The sequence below is a fragment of the Drosophila melanogaster genome, chromosome 3R (genome assembly GCF_000001215.4).
Source record: "Drosophila melanogaster chromosome 3R".
In the NCBI taxonomy this organism is placed as follows: domain Eukaryota; kingdom Metazoa; phylum Arthropoda; class Insecta; order Diptera; family Drosophilidae; genus Drosophila; species Drosophila melanogaster.
In genome coordinates, this window is record NT_033777.3 from 28,723,206 (window position 1) to 28,745,144 (window position 21,939).

Below are 21,939 nucleotides of genomic sequence, written 5' to 3' on the forward strand. Positions count from 1 at the left end.
GGGGATAAAAGCTGTCTAAAAGACACAGCGCTGCAGGAAGAGCCGCCGACGAGGCAGCGAGCGATATAAACAAATTATGAGCAGCAAAGTGAGATAAATGCATGTGTGCGTGTTGCAGATGGCTGCCAACAAAAGGCACGTCATGCCAGGATGCGGATGCGGATGCGGACGGCTGCCTCTGCTCCAGAAACATTGTTGCTAATTGCACAGAAACCACCACGATGCACAGCAGAACACCATCACCCCGGGCTCCACTGCAAGTGATGGGTGTGATGCCTGATGCCTGATGGCTGATGGATGGTGGATGGAGCTGCCGCTTCACCGACTGCCCAAAGTAATCGAAGACTAATTGACATTTTAGGCCTGCTCACATTTTACTACACATGGCATATGCATATGTATATACATATGTGTATAGGCATATGGTGGCATGTATATTGCATATTTTAAATATTTGAAGAGGACAGGACTAATTGAATTAAAATTTCAAGCATTGGCTGAAAACATTTTATGCAGAAATTTGCAATTTTCAATTAATTACTTACACACACGCACAGCAGACGACTATCGGTAATTAAATTGACACTCATAGCCACTTTGAATTCTGGATTCCAGGCTCTCCATCTTCGGATTCACCACCCGGCAGCAGTTCGAGGAGTACTTCATGACTTGCCTGCTGCTGATCAACAAGCTGTACGACGAGCACATGGTCGATCAGCAGGAGCAGTTCCAGATCAAGCAGGTCTGCCTCCAGGCCATCCTCGAACTTTTAATGACGTACAAAACTTTTCCCATTGTGGGCCTGGCCAACGGACAGTTCCATCACACCACTCGCTGGCAGCGCATCACTTGTGACAGCATTAGGTGAGTCCCAGTTCCACTTCCACATCCAGCAGCTTCAGTTCCAGCTTGGGTATGGGTGCGGGTGCGGGTTCGGGTTCGGTGTGGAAATTTATGAAAATTAAAATTCACAGAGCAGTGGATAAAGTTTTTAATGTGTAAATGGCAAAAAGTACAAATTAAATGCCAGCAAAGTTGAGTCTGCGAATGAGCGTGTATATCCTGTGATTTTCCTGTGGCACATATTATATCGTCCCCCATTACGAAAAAATCCTTCAACTTTAAATGCACAACTAATTTGTTAACATGGGAGCGGTGCGGCCAAAAACAATTTGGTAAACAAGTTTTCGGATGCTTTTACAATGTCTGCGTTTTTAATTAAAAGCGACAAAAAGTCTTTGTCGATGGGACCACGGATATTGCATATATGTAGTAAAGTATAGTATGTTATACTATTGTTATAGCGTGGCGTGACGTGAGCACATGAATTATGAAAAAGTTAACAAGTGCCAAACTCTTTTTTCATGTCTCCTGCTCGTCGACGCGATTCAATTGCCTGGAATGGCAAATGGCAAAAACATGAGAGCCAAAGCTGAAATATCAAAAACTCTGTTGACAACCCCTAGGAAATTTTCAAAATACATATTTTCCGTATTAGCTGGCCAGCAATGGCTTTTAAATGTGTTCTGTTTGCTCTTCTGGGTCTGGGTAACACGAAACTCTGACAAATCCTTGTCGCCCGATGTTGACTTTATAAATTAGTTTTTAATTACAAGCAAATAGTTTTTACTTTCCATTCCGTCTGCTCTGTCAACAGGGCGTATGCGCCATTTAGTTGATAGCAGTTGGCAGCAATAAACGTACATACACATACGCACCTTATCGCCACCGACAACCCGAACATTTCCCACACATCCATCACTATCGAATTTATATATATGTCATATATTTCAGCCTGAAGAAACTGCACAAGGTGCAATTGCTGGTGGATGCGTGCAATGTCTTCTATCAGCCCAATCTGGAGCGGCAGCTGGCCTACGACAATGTGATTGGCACACGCACCTTTGCGCCCAATCAGTACGATCTCAATTTCAGTTGGGCCCAAATGGAGGACCAGGCGGCGGCGGGAGTGGGCGTGGGTGTGGGAGTGGGCCTATCTGGCGGGGAGCAGGCAAACACGGCGGACATTAAGCAGTCCTGCGATGCGGATGTGCCCGACATGGCAATGCGCAACTATCGCCATTTTACGCAGCTGTCGGGAATTGACTTTCGCAGCAGCACGCAGCTGGTCTTTGACGTACTGCAGCAGATGATCGAGGTAAGTCCTGTCAAACTTTTACGGGCAGTCACGTCCTGTGCATTGCCAGCATTCGCACATCGCATGCTGGCCGGGCCATTCGATGGGTTTTAATTTGATTATGCAAGCCGCTTCGCGGACATTACGATGCAGCCGGGTACTCAGTTTTTGGGCGATCCTTGGGGCTTTGAGTTGCCAGTGATTTCATTTGCAGCTGCAACTTGCCATAACTCTTTTGCAATTCCCTCCATCCTTCGACAGCTGAATCACATCCTGGTGCTGCCCAATTTGGTAAAGTTTTGCGAGATCTGCGAGAGTCGCGACCACATCAAATGGATTAAGGAACGCTGCCTCAAACTGCAGGAGCAGGTGGCCATGGACGACACCATTTCGCATCAGGTAAGTTACCATACTGAAAACTCTAGCTTTTTCGTTTAAGAGTAAAAGAATTTCTGAAATATATGTGTCTCACATTATACCCCTACTGAATTCATATTTACTAAGCATTATTTCAGATTTTATCTTAAGTTTAACTTTGATGTTTCTGTTTCCTGGCACCACTCCGCCAGTCTATTGTTTTTCATCCTAATGTTCTCTGCACTTTACAGCACATAATCTACTTACTGTGCCGCAGCCAGGCCCTTCTGATCCCCAGCCTGGGCGAGCTGCAGGTCCTGTGCTCCTTGATTGGCAACGTCTACTTGAAGAGCACGCACAGCTTTATACGCATTGCCACGTTGCAGGGGCTGCTCTGCCTGCTGGAGTGCTGCAGCAAGACCAACACGACAATGGGACGGCTCAGTGAGGAGCTGGCATTGTTGCGATCCCTAATTGTGGGCTACATCAATCGTCATGGCATCATTGATGAGAGGTGAGTCCCGACCCTTTATGCAGGTTGAAGGAAATGGGAGTTGGGAAATAGGAAGCCGGAATACGAAATACCGAATCCGCAATCCAGAATCCAGCAGAATCCGGCTGCTGTCCATAATTTGCCTCGCAATTAACAGCCCCTCATCCAGCTGGTCCGTCGGTATTATCAGCCTGTTTGCAGTACACCCGGATTCAATTGGAAGTGTGTCTTACCCGAACGGCGAAAGTTGGAGGCCATATCTGGTACCATCTTCAATTGAAACTCATCAACTCGACTTGACTGAGTTCCCCGGGTCTCAAACTCCTGCGACTACATGCCAGCAGTCTGTATATATATATCTGTTCCACAGATCCACTCACTAATGGCAAAAGTTCTCATTTCGCATTAGTTACCTCGGCTCATCGGCATCTGGTCTCTGTGGTCTGATGTTCTGCTGCTGGATCCACCTGGCCGCCACCCCTTTTGTTTAGGGTGTTATCAAAAAGTTTTCAAGGACTGCGCCGGAAGCAGCCGAACACCCGTTCCCCTCCCTTGGTAAGGGATATGCTGGCAGAGGAAGTTGCCATAACTCGACAACGTGCAGAACATCGATGAACCACGGCCATTGAAACTTTACTGCTGCTTTCGATAGATTTTCCAAAGTCAAAACCAGCCTCCGATCAATGGAGCCGGGGCGTTGTTCGTGTTTGCCTTGCATTTGCTTGTTTATGCTCGCCAGTAAATTCTAATTATTGGCTGAGCAGCTGCCTTCTCGTTCGCGGCTTTTGGGAAGGAATTTCTTGAGCTGCACCTCCGCCGCACTTGAGTGGGTTTTTGTCGTCTGATTAGGTTTGGGAAAGCGCGCGAATTTGAGCTTTAATTTGGGCGAAGGAATAAGAGTACGGAGGCGCATAGCGGGTATGCCCCCATTTCGTTTTAAAGGGCAAACAACTTTTATTGCGCATACGCAGCGTATGCCAAACCAATATGCCAAAACCTCAGCGAAAATTGCAGCTCCTAAAGCGGCAGAGGAACTGGTCATAAAATCAATGGATGGTCCTGCGTTTGGGAGGCACGACCATGGCAACTAATCAGCGAGCCGGCGGAGCTCGCCCGAACTAATTATTTTGTAATTTTACGCGCAAAAAGCAATAAGGGAGTGCAATAGGGGGTGGTGGCCATTTTGGCCATTGCCCACGGCATCGGCGGATGCAATTCTGCGGTCGTCAGACTTCTAATTAATTTAGATGGAAACATGCCCGGCACAGCAGCTGCAGCAGTAGCAGCTCGTTCTGTGTACAATGAGTAAACATTTCTGGGTTATCTTTGCAGCCCCCTGCCGTTCAGCGTGGAGCACACGAAGCTGGTCTGGACGCTCAATTACAGTCTGATCGAGTGGACATCGAAATTCGTGCCGCAGTGTCATCTGTTGTCAAATACAATAATTGCGGCCAACAATTTCCTGAAGACGACCGCCGACGAGGAGCTCTATCTGTGCGTTCTGCATGTGAGTACAAACTGGAATGGAGATGGGAGGATGGGATAGGATAGCCGCGTGGAAAGGACTTAGCATGCCACTTAAATGGTTGTCAGCCTTGTCTAGCCGCCATCAGGCCACTTACTAACTGTCAGCCGACTAGCGGGCCAGCAAATCTGACTGCCATTGACCGGGGCAAACGTTCCCTGGGCTGTGATGGAAACCTCGATCCCTTGACTGGTGTGGCTTAGTCCTGGGCAGCCCACGTTGCGCTTAATTGGTTTTTTGATTGACAATTTTCAAACGGCAACGGAACTGTCAGGCGGACGGGTGAAAAGCCACGCGAAAGGACCGCAGCCAGTGCTGTCATAACTGACGCAGGAGCTGGAACAGGAACAGGAGCAGGAGCAGGAAGAGCAGCCAATGGCAGTAGCCAAATGTTTATTGGCCTTGGCGGAACACTCACACATGGCCCGTTGGTCAATGGGAGCCCGTTTGCAAATTGAGCGTAATAAAAAAAGAGTAGAGCATTTTGCATTTTGTTTAAGCGTTGTACACATACGTCTGCTACATAAAGAAATTCCTCAGTTGGCGAACGTAATTTGCAAGCATTTAATATAGAGTTGAGATTTTAATTGCAGTTTACGAGTACATGGCGAGCGGCAAGTAATTAAAAACTGTTTTTGCACTGCATATTTCCGGGCGACGTTCGGTCGAAAATTAAATTCGACTTTTTAAGCAATTTATGAAATTTGCACGCAATTCAATTGTCCCATTTTGTTGCTTTTGCTGGCCATGATGTCCTTGTTGTTGCCGCTGCCTTTTGCTTTGATGGCCGCCACTCGGAATCCAAATCGGCATTGGAATCAGAATCATCATCATCGTAGCGAAGAGAAAGCGGGAGAAAGCGCAATGGGGCGCAGCGACAACAGCGGCCATAACAATAACAATTTGCCACTCAATTAGCGTGGCCATTACTGAAAAACCCACTTAAGTATGCAATGATAAAAATTCAAAAGCGAGTCGAGAGCCGCCGCATTGCTATTTCTATGAGCGCTGTCCTTTTTCATTGCCTTTATTTTGCTACTTTTTATATACGTGTATATGTTGCTTATTGTATTTATTTATCTCTTTGTCATTGACAGGGCCTGGAGCGCATGGTGGTCAATAGTGGAGTGCCGCCTCCTGGCATTCAGCCTACTGGAAAGGATGCCGCTGCTGGAGAACCGGGCGCCGAAGGATCCAAGGCGGGAGTTGGCGTCGTGGTCACACCGCAGATGCGACATAAAATTGAAAAACTTGCACTCGAATTGCTGAAAATGGAAAATGAGAAATTTTCGATTCCGGCATTGAAATTGCTTTTGTCCTGCATGTATGTGGGTGAGTATGCGGGGTCTGGCCTCAAAGAAAATAACAAAAGTAATACCAAGATCAAATGGGGTAGCAAAGCGATGGGAAAACGAACGAGCAGAGGGGGGTACGGAAATATTTCGTAATTTCATTTAATACCGCATGGGCCGCGAACGGGTTTCCACTGTTGTTATAAGAAAATTGAGCAAAGGGCGAGTGCGTTGGGGGATGGAAATTCCCAATTTCGGAATGGAAGCGTGAGAAGCAAACAATTTTAAAGGGAAGCATCCCGTCACAGGGCGGCATTAGGCGGCAGGACACTCTGGCAAAGTGAACTTCACTCCCCTTACGCGCCCAATGTCCTTTATTTGGATGCTGCCATGTTCCATTTTAAATGCGCTCGCTGGGATGGCGCACTTTGTGTGTTTGCGGGTCAACAGTTTGGCGCTGATCATTATGGCCATGAATGCATTGCGAGTGCGAATGCGAGTGTGTGTCCTTGCCAGAGAAAGGCTAATTGCTGTCGCCGGCCAACATCAGGACATTCCGCCGACTGTTGCGTATCTCTGCCGTCTCTGCTGGCCAACAATTATCCCTGTTGCTGTTATTAGCGCCATTCCAGGACAATTATTATCGTTTCAACTGTCATGCGCTCATTTCGCCTGTGCTAAAACGTTAGTTCAGTGGTTTTTCGGGGGCACAAGTTCAATTTTTGGCATTCAATGCTCATAAATAGGTATTCGTTTAAGCACAAACTGTGAAAGGCATTTGCATAAAGTTTATCTGGTAGCGTCCTAGAAAGCTTTGGCCAATAATTTTGACACTAGACAATTTTACATACAGAGTATCTATGGCTTACTGGAACCTGTGATTTATCCTATACAGCTCTAAAAGCCCAGAAAAACTGCAGATTAGAATGCAGAAATTCGCCAGCTTACTCAGCATGGGCTTTCGTTCTCGTTCAGTTTATTAGAAGATACTATAGCTTTAAGGTACATGGCTGCCTATGGAAATCGTCTCGATGCGGGTCAATCGTAATCCGCTCAGTCTCGTTTCATTAACCAACCCTAGCCCATCGATTTCTTTACTCCATCGTGTTCTCTTTTCCATTCTCTAACGAGAAAAAATAACAGCCGTCAAGCATTTTAAGCATAGCAAAAGAAATAAAAGACAACTACCTTCATTTTTTCCTACACTGGCTTTGGGATGCGCCCGGCCAACCTGCTGTGCGTGGTAACTTAGCACAGCTTTCGACTGGGCCACTCCTGGCCAGAAATTATGCAACTCGCTCCACAAATATGTCGAAGAATGCCCGCGGCAGAATGGGGAGTATGTGTGGATGTGGGCGAAATTGGAAGTGGAGCGTTGCGTATTTGCCTTGCACTTTGTCAGTGCACGGGATTGCCGACTGCCCACTGCTGAGTCCCTTTTGCCATGGCCACAGCACGCAAATCCTTTGAGAAACGTCAATGTTTGTGAAGCAGGCCATTCGCGATGCTTACTTCTGCCACTAAATGGCAGCAACTGCCTCGATTTTGGGCCCTACTGCCGCACACACCGCACACACTCCGCACACTCCACACACACGCCACTCACAAATCTCGAATATGGCCAACCGGGCAGGATCCTGGCTTGGGACCCAGAGAACGACCGTACCGAAACGCATCCTGGCGGAAGTTGGCTATTGCTGGGCACGCTTTTTTGCTCTTTTTCCGCCTGCTTGCCTTTTTAAAGCGTTGTGGGCTCCACGCGAAAATAAACAAAAGACCGCGTCGCCGAAGACAATACAGGTTGCCCAGCTACCACAAAAAGCATGGAAAAAATTGGAGAGTGAAGGGTTAAACAAAAAAGGAGCGAAACGGCAAAACAGGGAAAGTCGAGAAAAAACGTATATACATTTGCCCTCAAAGTTGCAAAACGCAATAATAAATATTTGCGGCAATATTGGTCACCCAGTTGGTGGAAAATGCTTGTAAGGCAAAGGACAGCGAACCCTTCCCACAAAAGGACACTCTTTAAAAAATGGGATTAGCAGAGCTTGTTTCTGTTTCGTTTCGTTGGCTTAGTTTGAAATTAAACAAAAGCTTTAAATATTTATTTTATGATATTTAAGCCGTTAACAAGTGCGATAAAATAACGCTAATGTCATGAATAATGAATAATGAATAATGTATGAACCATATATTCATCAGGGTAGAATCTATAATGCAGACCACCGGTCTTTTTTCGCTGCTTTTCGCCGTGCTTAAACTAATTTTAGAGTTTGTTAGATTTTTCTTATTTTTCCGTGCATTGCCTGCGGCATTCGTGGCGCGCATAATTGTGGCCAGGCGCCGGGAAGCACCCCCAACCACCCCACGCCTACCAACCGCCTGCCCGGCCACTTGGCCATACTTCATGCCCGTTCAAAGCCTGCAACAACAATGCCAAAATTGGCAACAGCCAGCCAAACAAGCTGCCCGCAGGCCAACAGCCCCGACCAACAATGTTAAGCTGCAAAACAAAGGCCAAAGCCAAAGTTGGCGCGGCCAGAAGGCGGCTGAGTTGGGTTACGGGTGGTTACGGGTGGCTCTGGGTTAGGCGTTAGGGGGTGGCCAAGCTGGCCAGGTGGATCAGCTACCGCTCCACTCGCATTGTAAATAATTCGATGCCGCTAAGCCACAGTAAGCAGCACACGGGCTGTGGCTTTCAGCGGTCTCTGGTCTCTGGTTCCTGGTCTCTGTTCACCATCATTTTTCACCTGGCCAAAGGAACGCACATTTATTGTTGGTGACCTTCTCCACCAGTTGCGGGCTTAATCGAACAACTCTAATCTATGCCCTGTGTATGGCCAATTCTGCTCAGCTTCAACTTTTGGTTCCGCTTTTTTGTTTAGCTTTCAATTTGATGCTTTGGCCATGGGAGAAAGTTTTGGCTAAAAGCATCGGTGCTGGAAAAAATCCATAAAATTTAAATGCAAATTTATGTACGTGTGTGTCCTGGGGAATCAGTGGGCGAGTGTATAAGTGTAGTGTGGGGAAATGGAAAAATGGAGGGCAGTGACAGCACTGGCGTGTGAAGGACCCCGAGCATGTGAATAATGGCCATCGGCATTTGGCTTAAAGGCTGCCTTGTTAATTAGAAAGTTTCACTTTCTTCCCTTTTTCTGCATTCTGCGAATGACTTACATATTTTCCATTTCATTCCATTCTCAGGCTCGGCTGCCCAGCTGGAGAACACGGAGCTGTCGAACGGAATTGTCCAGGATGACCCGGAGATAATCGCCCAGCAAAACGATAAAGTCGATATACTTTTGCATTGTATTAAATCATCGACTCGAGATGCCGCCTGGATTTATGGACAAGTGCTGTGCCAAATTATTCGTGATTTAGTGCCACCGAATGAAATATTGACGAAGGTCATAAAGGAGTTTCTGGCCATAAATCACCCGCACTGCGATGTTATTGCCATGATTGTATATCAGGTGAGTGCTGTTGGCCAAAGATCTAGCAAAGGTAAAGACGTTGGCCATTCGTGCGTGGTTGCTTCGAACACACACACGGATTCCCATGCTGGGTGGCATTTTACGAGTCCCGGATCCAGGACCTCGTCCTTGTCTGGAGACCGGAACGGAATGGGGCCAATGCAGCGCTAATGTTTGCCCTGGCCACAAGTCGAAAGGGTAAAACACTTGCCAACTCCATACCCACTGCCCACATGAGTGTGCGTGTGCGACTGTGGAATTTTGGCAGCTTGAAAATTAATGGAATTCATGGCTACAGCTTGGCCTCCGTCCAGGTGCGTGGGTCAATGCGAGGAGCCGAAGCCATCGCCTACTGGCGTCCACTGTGGGGCCATAAAAATGTTTCATTAGGTTCAAGGTTAGCCAGTGCGGTGGGCGCGTGCATGGAAATTAATAAAAACAAGCTCGGAAGCCAACGGGGCATCCCGGGATCCCAAAGCGGCACAATTCGCACTGTCATTCGCAGGGCCGGATTCCCCGGCTGCGGAATTTCATTAGCCAACTTTCTGCCACAAAGTATGCTGCTGACTGCAGTCGACTTTTGCGGCCCGCCGACGAGGCACCTTTCGAGCAGCACAATAAAATTTAATTTCCGTATTGTCGGCTTGGTTTTTATTTAAGCATTTCGTTGGCAGCTCTTAACCCGCTCCCCAATCTGCTCTGCTCCTTTACTCCGCAGGTCTTTCGCTCCGCCATCGACTCGTCGTACCTGCAGATGCTCCAGGACTGGCTGATCTGCACCCTGCCAACGTTCCTGGACCAGCCGGAGCAGCAGGGTGTCTGGGGCCTCAGCGTCATCTTTTTATCCGCCTCCATAAATCTGCATTTGATTAAACTATTTCCGCTAGTGCTCGGCATCGGGGCATCCAACTCTGCGGCAGCAGCAACAACAGCGACAACGGCAACAACTGAGGCAGAGGCAGCAGCTCCGGCGATGGCCCGAAAATTGGGTCAACACGAAATTGCATTGTTCGTGACAGCTGCACAAGATTTCCATGCGAAATTGAGTGGCGAGCAGCGGCAGCGTTTCCGCGAGGCCTTCGGCAGCTTCAAGCGAAGTCAAGTCTATGGCCGGATGTTGCAGTGCCTGTGATATGATACGCAGATACCATACCATACGATACGATGCGATGACTAGGTATCGGGTCCCAGCCGTAGGGAAACCCAACTATTTATCTTGCGTTTAATTCCCAATCGCAGCTAAAAATAAAAAGAAAGGAACGCCGAGTTTGGCAGGCGGCTAAACTTGCTGCAAAGACAAGCGCAAGCGTGAATAACTAATTGCCCCAAGCTGCGGAGAAAGTTTAAGCGGATGTCCCTCTTCCTTGCGTTTGTACTACTTCATCAACTCGAAGGACCCTTGCAGACCCCAGCGAATGGAAAGTTTTTTAATAGTTGGCGAATACAAAATTAATTTATGCTTTACATTATGTGTAACTAATATTTAAATTATTGCAAACGAATGTCCGCCACCACGGCCCGCAATTCCTAATCTGGTCGAAAGTTTAACGAGGCCAGCAGCGAGCGACCCGCAATTAATTCCTGCGGCTTTCGACAAGGACCCAGAACACGGAAATTATGTTCTTCTCAGTTTTCGGCTAAAGTTGATCATTTATTTATTATGACGCTGCCTGCTGGGCAAGAAATAGAATACCGGCCGAAGGACGCTAGTGGGCATTAGTATGCGCCTTAGCCAATTGCCGGCTAATTCCCAATCAAAATTACTTAAAAATTCCATTATGCAAACGCAAGCCCCACGCTTTGTACTCCTACTGTAATCAAAATAATAACCATATTGTTTAATGAAATAAAAATTGCTATTAAAACGAGTGCGGAACTGTGTCGTCAGCTACTTGGGGCGTATGGAAATGGAATGTTTGATTTTTGAAATGCATAAAAGCTGAGCCAAGTACTTTGCCAACTAACCGAGAAATTCGTTTTTTGGATTACCGAGCTGTATGCAAATCGGTTCGAACTTTTGCGCTCTTACCTGCCATCCTGGCACATGTAACGTGGATCCGGCTCCTGAGCGTTTTCTACGTTCTACCGTCTTAACAACAAAGCGCATTAAAGTTGACAAAATGTTTCGTCCTCAAACTATCGCCGAAGTGCTGGACTGGAAAAAAAGTTTAACTATCCGAATTTTGCGTGAATATCTGATGCCCTGGGAAGTAGGCAAGCTTATAGTTTGTCATTTGTTTTTATCTTATAAAGTTTTCTTTCGTTATAACATAATTTTGGTCGTTCTTACTAACTAGTATTTTGTTATCCTGCCTAAAATCACAATAAAAATGCAAAGATAAATGGAAATAGTAATTAATTACAAATTTACTGAGGGAAGGTTTATAACAATGAGTCATGGATAAAATTTATATCGAGGGTATTATAACTTGGATGTAGAGTATGCAAATCCTCTCAATGCGTAACGGTTTTGCCGCCTGCGTATGATTGTGTTTGTGTACCGAAATTGACAGATAAACTTTAGCTTCCACTGTGTGTGTGCATGTGTGCGTGCGACAAGGACGGAAGATGGCTTTTGTGTGCATGCAAAGCTTGCCGGAAATTTGCCAGTTCAACGCGAAACGACAAAAAGCCGGTAGAGAAAAAAATGGAGAAGGGAAGTTGCAGCACACACCGAAATGAACTGCAAAGCTGTTCAAAGTTGTTTTTCTGTTTTGGCGCGACCGCATTATGCAATCGAGCGGAGGTGGGCGTGTGCGTATGTCTGTATGTTTATGTGTCTGCCCCCCTCTAACTCCCACGCGCTGGTGCTCTCTCGCTCTGGCGCACTGATTCGATGTCAAGACAATGTGGCTATTGTCGCCATTATGCCGCACGCCAAGAGGCAATTTGGCCAATGCCTTGGCCATAAACTGCAACATTTGGGCTATCAGCATTTGGTTACGCTTCATTTGGCCACAGAACCGTAGTGCCACTCCCCACTCCCCCTTTTGCGCCGCCTCGTGGGCTTAGCAGTGTGAGCATGTGACTGACCGGAAAGCAGGTGGGCAAATTAAGTAGCCGACCCGTATGCCGCCATGACCTACGCTCAGAAGGCGAGTGGCTCGAATGAATGAAAGTAGACTGCGTGGGTGGTGTGCCACTTTCATTCGTTCCGCTTGCTCTCTGTCGCTGTTAACTGTAAACTCACCACTTTTCGGAGTCCTTCTCTTCGCCAGTGCTCTCTTAAATAAGGATGGCCGAAATGGAAACGGGACTGTTACCGCGTAGACTAGGTCAGTGGAGTAACAGTCCCGATTCCAGTTCGTTCCACACACACGTAACCGTGAGTCCTTGTAATGCAGGATGCGCTGCGACAGCACAGGATATGGAGCAATATCTTAATACTCCGATGGCTTTAAGCGGGAAAGCACGACGAGCGGGGCGACAACTGTTACACTCACAGTTATGATTATTGTTATTATGATAATGCCAGCAGCATGAGCAGTCCTTGTTGTTGTTATTCTGCTCAGCTTTGGCGTTATTGTTTGGCTATTTGCTCGGTGGGGAAACGAATTATCTGTGGGGCAAGCGGGTGTCCCAAAGAAATCACTGTAAAAAAGCATCAAATAGGGTGGTTATCAAATAGCGTTTAAAATCAGTTTTGGATTACCACGCTTTTTCCTGAATCGAAATACTAAAAGGTATTTTTGTACAGCTTTTTCCCTTACCAGCAGCCATTTGAAGGAATTTAGTTTTTTCTGAGTGTACACCAGGGCAGCAAAACTTTGGCTAGCGAAGCGTGCGCGTTTATGGCGCCAATAGTTAGTTGCCCAGCTTTATTTTGCCGACTTCCTGGTGCTCTCGAATCGATCCATTGGTTTTCCCGGCTCATTTGCAAAGACACTTGGAGCCCGGTCGCCACCTGGGCCCGCACTCCTTGATGCTCATTTGAAATTTTGATTACGCTGGCAACGCGCCGAAGAGGAACCTGTCAGCGACTGATACGCATTAATTACGTTACCTGGTGTAAAAGGCAACGCCTCGACTCTAGACAGGGCCGCTTATTAAAATTGAATAAATTATGCAAAAGTGCGAGTGGCCAGGCAGCGCGGAAAACGGGAGCCCCCACACACATACATATACTATACGCCTCGGCCCGATCCGCAAGATGGACAACGCATAATTAATTCCGGTCAGTCGCCAGCGTCAAGCGAAATGCAATCAGCATCTTAAGCTGCCAAAGTCAGGACTCCACCGACATCGCAGGACCTTCACGAGGAGTACTACTCACGTCACTCATGTGATGACAGCCCCTGGCTCTCGTTGGAAAGAGATCTCTTCAGGAGGAGATATCATGGGTGGGTAGATGAGGCCCAAGAATAAATGAATGCATGATTGAGTGAATGCGAGTTCGATTGATTGCACAAGTGCCGCAGTCAATCGAGGGCGATTTCAATGTGGCATCGCGAATATTCGACAAGTATATCAATTGCATGTTTCACGCGCCACTAAATACCAATTTAAAAGCCGGCAGCTAAATTTGCATAGTTTTATGCGTATGGTATTAGTTTGTGCAAATACCCCATGAGCTGCAGGCTAACATCTGTCGGTTTTGTTAGCTCCATTCAGTGAAAATCATAAATTGCGTGGTTGTTGTGTTATTTAATTCCTTAACGGTTTACGCAAATAACAAACATGGTTAACAATATGGCTTACGTCAAGGGAGCTTGTATAACACATTGCATTCCGATTAGCATTATAGCATTATATACCATTAAAAATAATTTAGGGAAATTCACTGTCTATAATTATAATGTTTAGTAAACAGTGCAGCCTGTATACACATCCACTTTCAAAAAGTATTATATGTAATGCTACAATAAGAGATAAATAAGCATCGTAGCTCAGTAATACACAAAAGATACAGACAAGCATTTCATTTAATCTAATTCAATATTTACAAAGTCCTTATATCTTAACTCTAGTCATTCGAAGAGCAAAAATCCAATGCAGCGGTCGCTTGCAGTCCATTGATGGATTGGTCCCGGGTATTTATCCACTTGTGCCCTCAAAGATTTGCTGACCCTTAGAGTCCAGTGGTGGAGGTCCTGGCACAGGACGTCTTGCGCGGCGGCGGCAAATCAGATGTGTAGTTCTGGTATCGAGAGGAGCAGTTAACGGCCTGCAGGAACAGAAGGAGAGGAACTGAGAATACTAAGAAAATGTTGAGAAATTGACAGGACTTAATGCGAAAATATACACAAAGTACCGAAGGCCCAGTGAATTCACTGTTCGGCCACAATATTTGATTAATGACGTGTTTTGATGCAGAGTCACTTTGGTGGCGCTTCGTTTGGGGAAAGTGGGAAATGGGGCATGGAGCGAAAGCTATTCCCATGTCAAGGCCCCTGGCTGCGATTGTTGCCGTCGCTTTGCATTTGAATGATTAGATTTGATTCAATATTCAATTATTAAAGTGGTTTGAGGTGTTGAAATGCCGGCAGACAAGCATCGAATGGCCCAGTTGCCTGGCAACTGGGAAGCTGGGATATGCTATTTGGAATCTGTGAACTGGCATCCCTGCCGATTGAGGAGTAAGAGTTTTGCATATAAATGATTTATGAATTTGCGCTTTGATTGAACTGCCTAAAATTGTTGATTAGTGCCTCGTCACAGAGACAGCAACACAGCACAGGGCTCCGGGGAAATGAATTACGGGTTTTGAACCGCCGGCAGTTGCGGTCCTTGGCTTTCCAGGTGCGCTGTGCATTCGCATTGTCTGCGAAAACAGCGGAAAGTTTTAAAGTTGGTATTTCACAACGAATGTGCACCATATTTACTCACAACAAACGTTCAAATAAGTACCTTATTATTTATAAAAAACAATAACGCAATAGTTCAACATACTGATATAAAGGTGGTTAAGTTTAAGAGGCAAAATAAGCACATGCTAGCAGCATACAATATAAAGGTTTTAGCATTCTAAATTAGACTACGTAGACCCAAAAAAAAATAGTAACAAGTTTTATCATTGCATTAATGTAGAGAAAACAAATTTTATAAATATTCCAACGCGTGCCAAACATGTATAAAGAAATATTTAAAACAAATTTACTCCGCCTTACAGTTATGTTTAATAGGTAGTTTTCTCTGAACTCACATCCTGATGCGTCGTTGTCCACATACCAAGTCTATTGGATTGCAAGCCCTATTTGGATGATTTGGTTAAGGAGTGAAAAGGATGAAAGACCAATAGAAAAAACCGACAATTTTGGCTCCACATGAATAAATTACTAATCGAAGGCCAGTCACATGGCCAATTAATCAGATTGACATATTCCCAATCACGTGGTGGCCGGAAATTGCGAAAAAGGCATTCCAAACACGCTCGTGGCGCAAACAGGAACAATAGCGAAAAAAACAATACAAACAGCGGCTCGCAATTTAATTAACGTAATTAATCTAATTTAATGACTTGACAAACACATCAATTAGCGAAAGGCAAACCAAGACAGCATCAGCAGTCCAGGAGTCCAACACAATTTATATGCAAAGTGGCAAAAGCTGTGCCGAAAACGCGGAAAACACGCGAAACCCACGCACCGCAGCGGGAAAACAAATTAAAATATTAAAATTAAGCCACAAAATGATTGAAAGGAAATGTTGTGGGGTAAAAGTAAAATTCTCAGATCGATGAGTACAATGTACTATGTACTTCCCTCGGCAGCTCCTGCTGTGTTCCTTCAGCCGTTTGTGTCTGTTTGTCCCTAAAGTAATTAAAAGTAAGTAAAGCAAAGTCACCCCCTCGTCGGTGGGCGTGGCTGTCCAGTGATTTGCCACCCGCAACGATTTTTTTTTCCAGTACTTTCCTTTTTTTCTTTTTTTTGCGTTTATGCAAATGGCCGCTGACCAAAAGAATTAATGCGTCCCGAAAGTGAGTTGAATTGGAATGAGCCGCAATTCTCGGAGTCCAAAAACTGCGGGCAGCCTGTCAGCCGTCTGTTTTCACTTCTTTTGCGGGCGGGACGAAACATCAACGAATGTCAATGAATTTACAGGGGAATGCTATAAAAAGCCCGACCAAACAAAAAATGTAAAGCCCGTAATTCCCCATTGTCTCAGTGCGTTGCTAATTTGGCCATATCTTTAAATAGCCAGCCGAACGGAAAGGAATCATTTGTAATTTAAAGTCCAATTATTGTGCCATTTGAGGGGAAAACTGTGGCATGCCAGGGAATGGAATGCCTCGTAAGCCACATCGCTGCACTTCATTAAATTGACGAGACAAAAGATCTCTACACATACAATAATGGAAAATATTTGTTCCACAATAAAAGGGGTTGAGGAGGCACTTTGTGTTAATGCCCAACAGCTGCAAATCTCGGTCTGCGGCGGCCTTAAAAATAGAGAAATGAAGATGGACGGTCCGATGATGATCCGCTTGGCTGAAATTATTCTGTAAATTCTACCTATTTATATCGTAAATATAGATTTTGATGCTGATGCCGATGCTGCGCGAGTAAAACCAAATTCGGCCCACGCGGCGTATGCGCGTTTTTCGCACTTAACTCATTAAAACGTTTGCCGCTGGCCCATTGAAATTTAATGGGAAAACACGCGCTGTTTTTTTTTTTTTAGAAATTCGCCTCAATAGATTAAGCTCGTAAATTATTTAATTGCATTCTTGATTTTTGATTTGAAATCAAAACATTCCCTCATTTAAAAACTCATTAGGAATAGCAATGGAAACGTGGTTGAGCGGATGTTTATATTGTAGAAAAAAAAAATATATATATATCAAATATATGAAAAAGGTTTTGAAGTTTGTCAGTCAATAAATCAATATAAAGCCCCACTTAAAATTACGACACAAAAGTTTCCATCAAACGAAATGCAAACGAAAACAATGCTCTGAAAATATTTCATCGATATATTGACCGAGCACTCAGATGTCGTCACTTGAAGGACCCTTCTCGTCCAGCCCCCGAGTGCACCAACCCCACTCACCTTGTAGAAGGCCTTCCGGAAATTCTCGGAGAGGAAGGCGTAGAGCAGCGGATTGATACACGAGCTGCTGTAGGCCAGAGTCTGGGCGGTGACCTGGATGACTAGCTTGGTGAGGGTGTTCGTCTCGATGACATCCAGTGACTTGAGCAGCAGGATGAGCTGTTCAATCAAACGAAAGAATATGTTTGATTATTTAAAATATATGTGGGTTTCATATGTATTATTGCGTCTCACCTGGACAGGCAGCCAGAGCGAGGCGAAGGCGATGACCACCACGACGACGAGTCGGGTGACCCGCTTGCGACCGCGCTGCGACTCCTTGGACATGCGGACGCCGGTTCCCTGGCGCCAGAGCCGCATGATCATGCGCATGTAGAGACCGCTGATGATCATCAGGGGCAGCAGGTAGGAGCTGATGAAGAAGGTGACCTGGTAGGTGCGCGGACCAAGGAAGTCGTTCGTCGTGAAGGTGCACATGCCGTAGGTGATGTTCTTCTTTGCATCGTAATCCACCTGCGGATATCGATGAGAATGTGGTTGTGGGAACTATGAAGAAACGTGTGCGGTGTGGGAATCGAATATTGCGCATACGTCATGTTGGCGGTGACAGTTGCATGGCAGCCAAGCAACGTCAAACGGCCAACAGCCAGACATCGTAAATAAAACTAAACTGTCATACGAATAGTTCGGACGTCGACAACTAACTCGCAATCTCACTTTGTTTCTCTGTCGCTGACATTTGGCTGACAAATTGTTCAGCCGGAGTTTTGGATTTGGATAAAAGCGCAATGGGTATGGGCAATCGGGCTTTCGAGGCTTGTTGTTTGGGGGATGGAGAATCTATTGGTCTGTTGGCTAGACGAGACTGGTTTGCTGACGCTTAGGAGGGTCGTAAACTGCCCGGTGAATCGTAAAAATATTCGCAGCCTTTTGTTTACATTTTTGTTTACAATCTCCGCCCCTTCACCGCGCTTTCAATCGATGAATGCGTGTGGAAAATTGCATTTAAAAAATCTTCCCATTAATGCCGGCATGAATTGCTTACAAAAATGTTTGTTTATGGCCCGCCCTTGTTTTCGTTACACTGAGCGAGCGATGTTGGCCCACAAATTGAGTTCGAACTCTGAATCTGCGCAGCGTCAAGTGGCCAAGGCCACAGAAGTAGACAAATCATGGCCAGACCCTCCGCTGATTTATGGGTTCATTTCGCTGGCATGTTCTCCGCAAAACCCAACGACTTCATAGACTTGACAAGCCATTAATGCCCTTTCCTCGTTCGCGAGAAATCAGCCAACAGCTGTCAATCAATGCCATGACCTGGAGATCGCATATCTAGTTACGCAGTCGGACATATGTGCATTTATGATTATTATTTGATATCGATTTCTAATAAAAAGATAATGGCACACGCTCTCACAGGCTCATTTGATATGCATATACCAAGCATGTAGCTGGGCAATGTAATATGGAAATAATTAATAGCAAACTGTTAATTAACATGTTGATCAAACATGACTTAATTATGCCTTTTTATCGCCTGTTCCTTTGTATTTGCACACGCAGACACCAGATAACAAAGCAAAGCACACATATGAGCATTCAATGTGGGCTCTATTTTTCCAGCTTAATCCTTAGACAAAGCAAAGCAAACACATAAACAAACAATAATGCCACCCATTGGAGCACTCTCCCCAATGCGAACAAAAACCGAACGAGACAAAAATAACAATATAACGAAGCGTGAAATGCCATTTAATAAAATATTAGGTTACAATAACAACACCGGGAGCAACAGTGGGCCATTGCCATCTCACAGATAAAAAAAGTTCATCATCCGTGTGAAGATGAGATTCGTTTAATTAACCGCGACTGTCGCTTTTGGCCAAGGAAAAGGGGAAACACAACGGCACAAACAAAAAGTTGGTCATGTGTGATGTGGGAATCGCTTTATTGGCACTGGGAAATCAGTGGAAAAAGCCCGCGGGCCATTTATGAGTATCAACAGAAATTGGAACCAATGTCCGACCATAATTACGTGTAGTTGATACTCGCAATGAAAAAATATGATAGATATTCAGTATTAAATAGCACTCAACAATTGTTTGAACTGTACCGGAAAATTGAATATTAGTTAATAATCCCAGTGTTTTCTTGCGAATAAAAACTTAAGGTTAAAGTCTGCAAATACAAATACATTGTATATCCTCAAAATCGCCGGTAAATTCCCCTTTTCATTTTTGATATCACCCGCTGATCTCGAGCAAAACAATTCCGATCTTCGTCGATTATTCCGCAATTAAATTGTTTCTCGCACTTTTCGCATCGATCATAAAAGCCTAATGTCCAAGATGAGCATTTCAAGGTCGCCACCCGCGAAGACATTTATCATACGCAGTGTGCGCCCAAAGTTCGCAAGTGCAAAGTTTCCATAATGGCCGCTTGTTACGACTTACGACTGCCCATGATTTACGCGCTTTTGGATCAACAGTTGAATTTGAAATTTTGCAAGCCACACGGAGAGGAGGTGGGCAGATATGGGCAGATACCGCCCAGTTGGCAAGTGTTTCTCGCTGGCTATCTGGTCTATAATTAAAAATTTATGAATTCAAAATAGCAAATTAGTAACAAAAACAAATCGGGCGCCGCGCATCGCGAAATTTTCAATATAAACACAAAACAGAAAATAAGATAAAATGGGGATACTTTAATAGGGGCATATAGTAAAAACAAATGAGTTGTATCAGGATCAGTCGATTGGACGATCGCTGGTTTGTGCGGGGTCTTCGCTTTCTGGATTACGATCTGGCAGAAGGCAGACCATCTATCTAGGTATCTATAGCTACATTAGAACCAGGCAGTCGGCACCATTGACGTGCAGCGAGAGGAATCTAACGAGGTGACGATGATGGAAAGCAATAAATTTGCCTGGCCCGTGTTCTTCACAGCAAATTCAGGCACAGCAGGCCCACTTATAGCATTCTACCCACTCCTCCCACTCTTCCACTCCCACTTACCACCACGTCGTGGGTGAAGGCCACTGGCACCGAAACGACCAGCACCACGATCCACAGAGTCACGATGGCAATCAGGGTAATGTTCTCCGTCCTCATCATCCGCGAGCGAATGGGATGAACCACCGCCAGGAACCGATCGATGGACATCAGCACCAGCGTGTAAATGGAGGCGAAGGCGGTCACCACAATCAGGTACTGGACACTGCGGCACCAGAACCTTCCATATGGCCAGTAGTACACCATGTAATCGGTGGCCGTGAAGGGAATGCAGAGGATTACGAACATCAGATCAGCGGCAGCCAGATTGACAATCATCAGGTTGGTGGTGGAGCGCATGTTGTTGTTGAAGACCACCACCAGGATGACCAGCAGGTTGCCGAAGAATCCCGTGATGGCGATGACGCCGAAGAAGAATCCCACTATCCACGGCAAAGTGCCATTGATGGCCAGCCACTCTTCGTCGGTGAAGAATGAGGTGATATTCTCCTCATTTCTGGTTGCATTTAGGCTAATATTAGCCAGCATTGTGGTGTTCTCCATGTTTTCTCAGCTTTAGTGCACAACTTTCCGGTTCACTTTGTACTGGCTATTGGCGATTTCGCTTGATTGTCACGGGACATTTTCAATTTTGGGCTCTTTTTCGCTCACAGTTCATCGAACGCAAATAACAAATTTCCAATTAGGAGAGTTTCACAAAGCAGCCGCCACAAAAATTCAATTATCATGCGGAATACTACGACCGTTGAGCTTCGGAGACCTCAAAAACGTTTCGCATACGCCGTGTGGTATCGAACTCGACCGGAATTGTTCGCAACGTGGCGGGGGCAAAAGCAATTTGGTCCTTCCACGATAACGGTAATTGTAGGTGGGTAGCACAGGTAAGACAACAATAAAGGACAGCACACAAGGATCACGGTGAGGCGAAAGGCAAGAGAGTGAGTTTAAAGGTGAGGGCACGTGCAAACGACACCGACACAGCCAAACTGTGCCGAGTCACACCCTGACGACAAGGACACCGGGGTGTCCTTAGGTTCGAGGACCACGTTGCTGCACCTACACCATAAATTCAATATGATGTCTTCCTTTCGCTGCGTTTCTGTTTACATTTCTCGTTTGCTTTTTTATTGACAAACGAACGGCATAAATTTTGGGGCTATAAGGCTATGGCCAAAAAACCACGTTCCTATTGTTGCTACCGACTGCTGCGCCGCGGTACGCTATATATTTTCGATTTTATACTGCTGCTTTTGGCCAATTCGATAGTCCACACTGCTCGCGTCCGTATCCAGCGCCCAACTGATTGCTGGCTGAGCTTGTTGAGGAATACTTCGATGCCTCGGCGGCGGCAAAACGCCGGCAGCGACGCCAGCCATCCCAGCAAGAATAATGGCAACAATAGCAACAACCAGCGCAGCTGGCATCTGTGCGTGTGATGGTTTTGGGTGGCCGCCGGAGCCACCTCTTCCTCCTCATCCTCCTCATCCGATCCCAATCCCCATCAGCTGGGCTGGAATGTTTGCTCTTGTTGCTCCCACCGCTAAACTGCTGAACTGCTCGCCCAGTTGAATGGGCAACGCGCCACAGCAATTGTCGGGGCAATCACTACTTGTCCTGGGTCTGCGCCCGCTGTCTTCCATTGTCCTGCACAGCTGGATGTCC

At 45.9% G+C, this 21,939-nt stretch overlaps 2 protein-coding genes across 5 annotated transcripts in view; one reads left to right on the forward strand and one right to left on the reverse strand.

The window, feature by feature from the left end:
- Positions 1 to 11,611, forward strand: part of htt (huntingtin) — a 38,575-nt gene extending 26,964 nt beyond the window's left edge. The window contains exons 22-29 of one of the 2 annotated variants that reach the window (NM_001276112.2): positions 616 to 864; positions 1,795 to 2,158; positions 2,399 to 2,536; positions 2,746 to 3,008; positions 4,320 to 4,494; positions 5,610 to 5,844; positions 9,009 to 9,277; positions 9,996 to 11,611. In NM_001276112.2, the coding sequence (NP_001263041.1) occupies positions 616 to 864; positions 1,795 to 2,158; positions 2,399 to 2,536; positions 2,746 to 3,008; positions 4,320 to 4,494; positions 5,610 to 5,844; positions 9,009 to 9,277; positions 9,996 to 10,409 (2,107 nt within the window). In that variant the 3' untranslated portion in view covers positions 10,410 to 11,611. The remainder of the gene's footprint in view (positions 1 to 615; positions 865 to 1,794; positions 2,159 to 2,398; positions 2,537 to 2,745; positions 3,009 to 4,319; positions 4,495 to 5,609; positions 5,845 to 9,008; positions 9,278 to 9,995) is intronic. The other variant, NM_143372.2, reaches the window with a different exon arrangement.
- Positions 11,612 to 13,903: 2,292 nt separating this feature from the next.
- AstA-R2 (Allatostatin A receptor 2) lies at positions 13,904 to 21,577 on the reverse strand. Of its 3 annotated transcripts, NM_001260423.2 has the most exons (5): positions 20,281 to 21,577; positions 17,501 to 17,779; positions 17,267 to 17,425; positions 15,385 to 15,467; positions 14,183 to 14,441 (listed from the first exon to the last, which is right to left on the reverse strand). In NM_001260423.2, exons 1-4 carry the CDS (start codon positions 20,818 to 20,820, stop codon positions 15,393 to 15,395), a joined length of 1,053 nt encoding a protein of 350 aa, NP_001247352.1. In that variant the 5' UTR covers positions 20,821 to 21,577; the 3' UTR covers positions 14,183 to 14,441; positions 15,385 to 15,392. The 3 variants fall into 3 exon arrangements, with proteins under 3 accessions (NP_524544.1, NP_001247352.1, NP_001263042.1); NM_079820.3 differs by lacking the exon at positions 15,385 to 15,467 and having other exon boundaries at positions 13,904 to 14,441; NM_001276113.1 differs by lacking the exon at positions 15,385 to 15,467.
- Positions 21,578 to 21,939: the final 362 nt, after the last annotated feature.

Coding starts and splice junctions, on each gene's coding strand:
- AstA-R2 (NM_079820.3), bottom strand. CDS start 20,820: ATGGAGAACACCACAATGCTGGCTAATATTAGCCTAAATGCAACCAGA. Junction 17,426..17,500: donor CGCTCTGGCTGCCTGTCCAG/GTGAGACGCAAT, acceptor TTGATTGAACAG/CTCATCCTGCTGCTCAAGTC. Junction 14,442..17,266: donor TCCGGAAGGCCTTCTACAAG/GTGAGTGGGGTT, acceptor CTGTTCCTGCAG/GCCGTTAACTGCTCCTCTCG.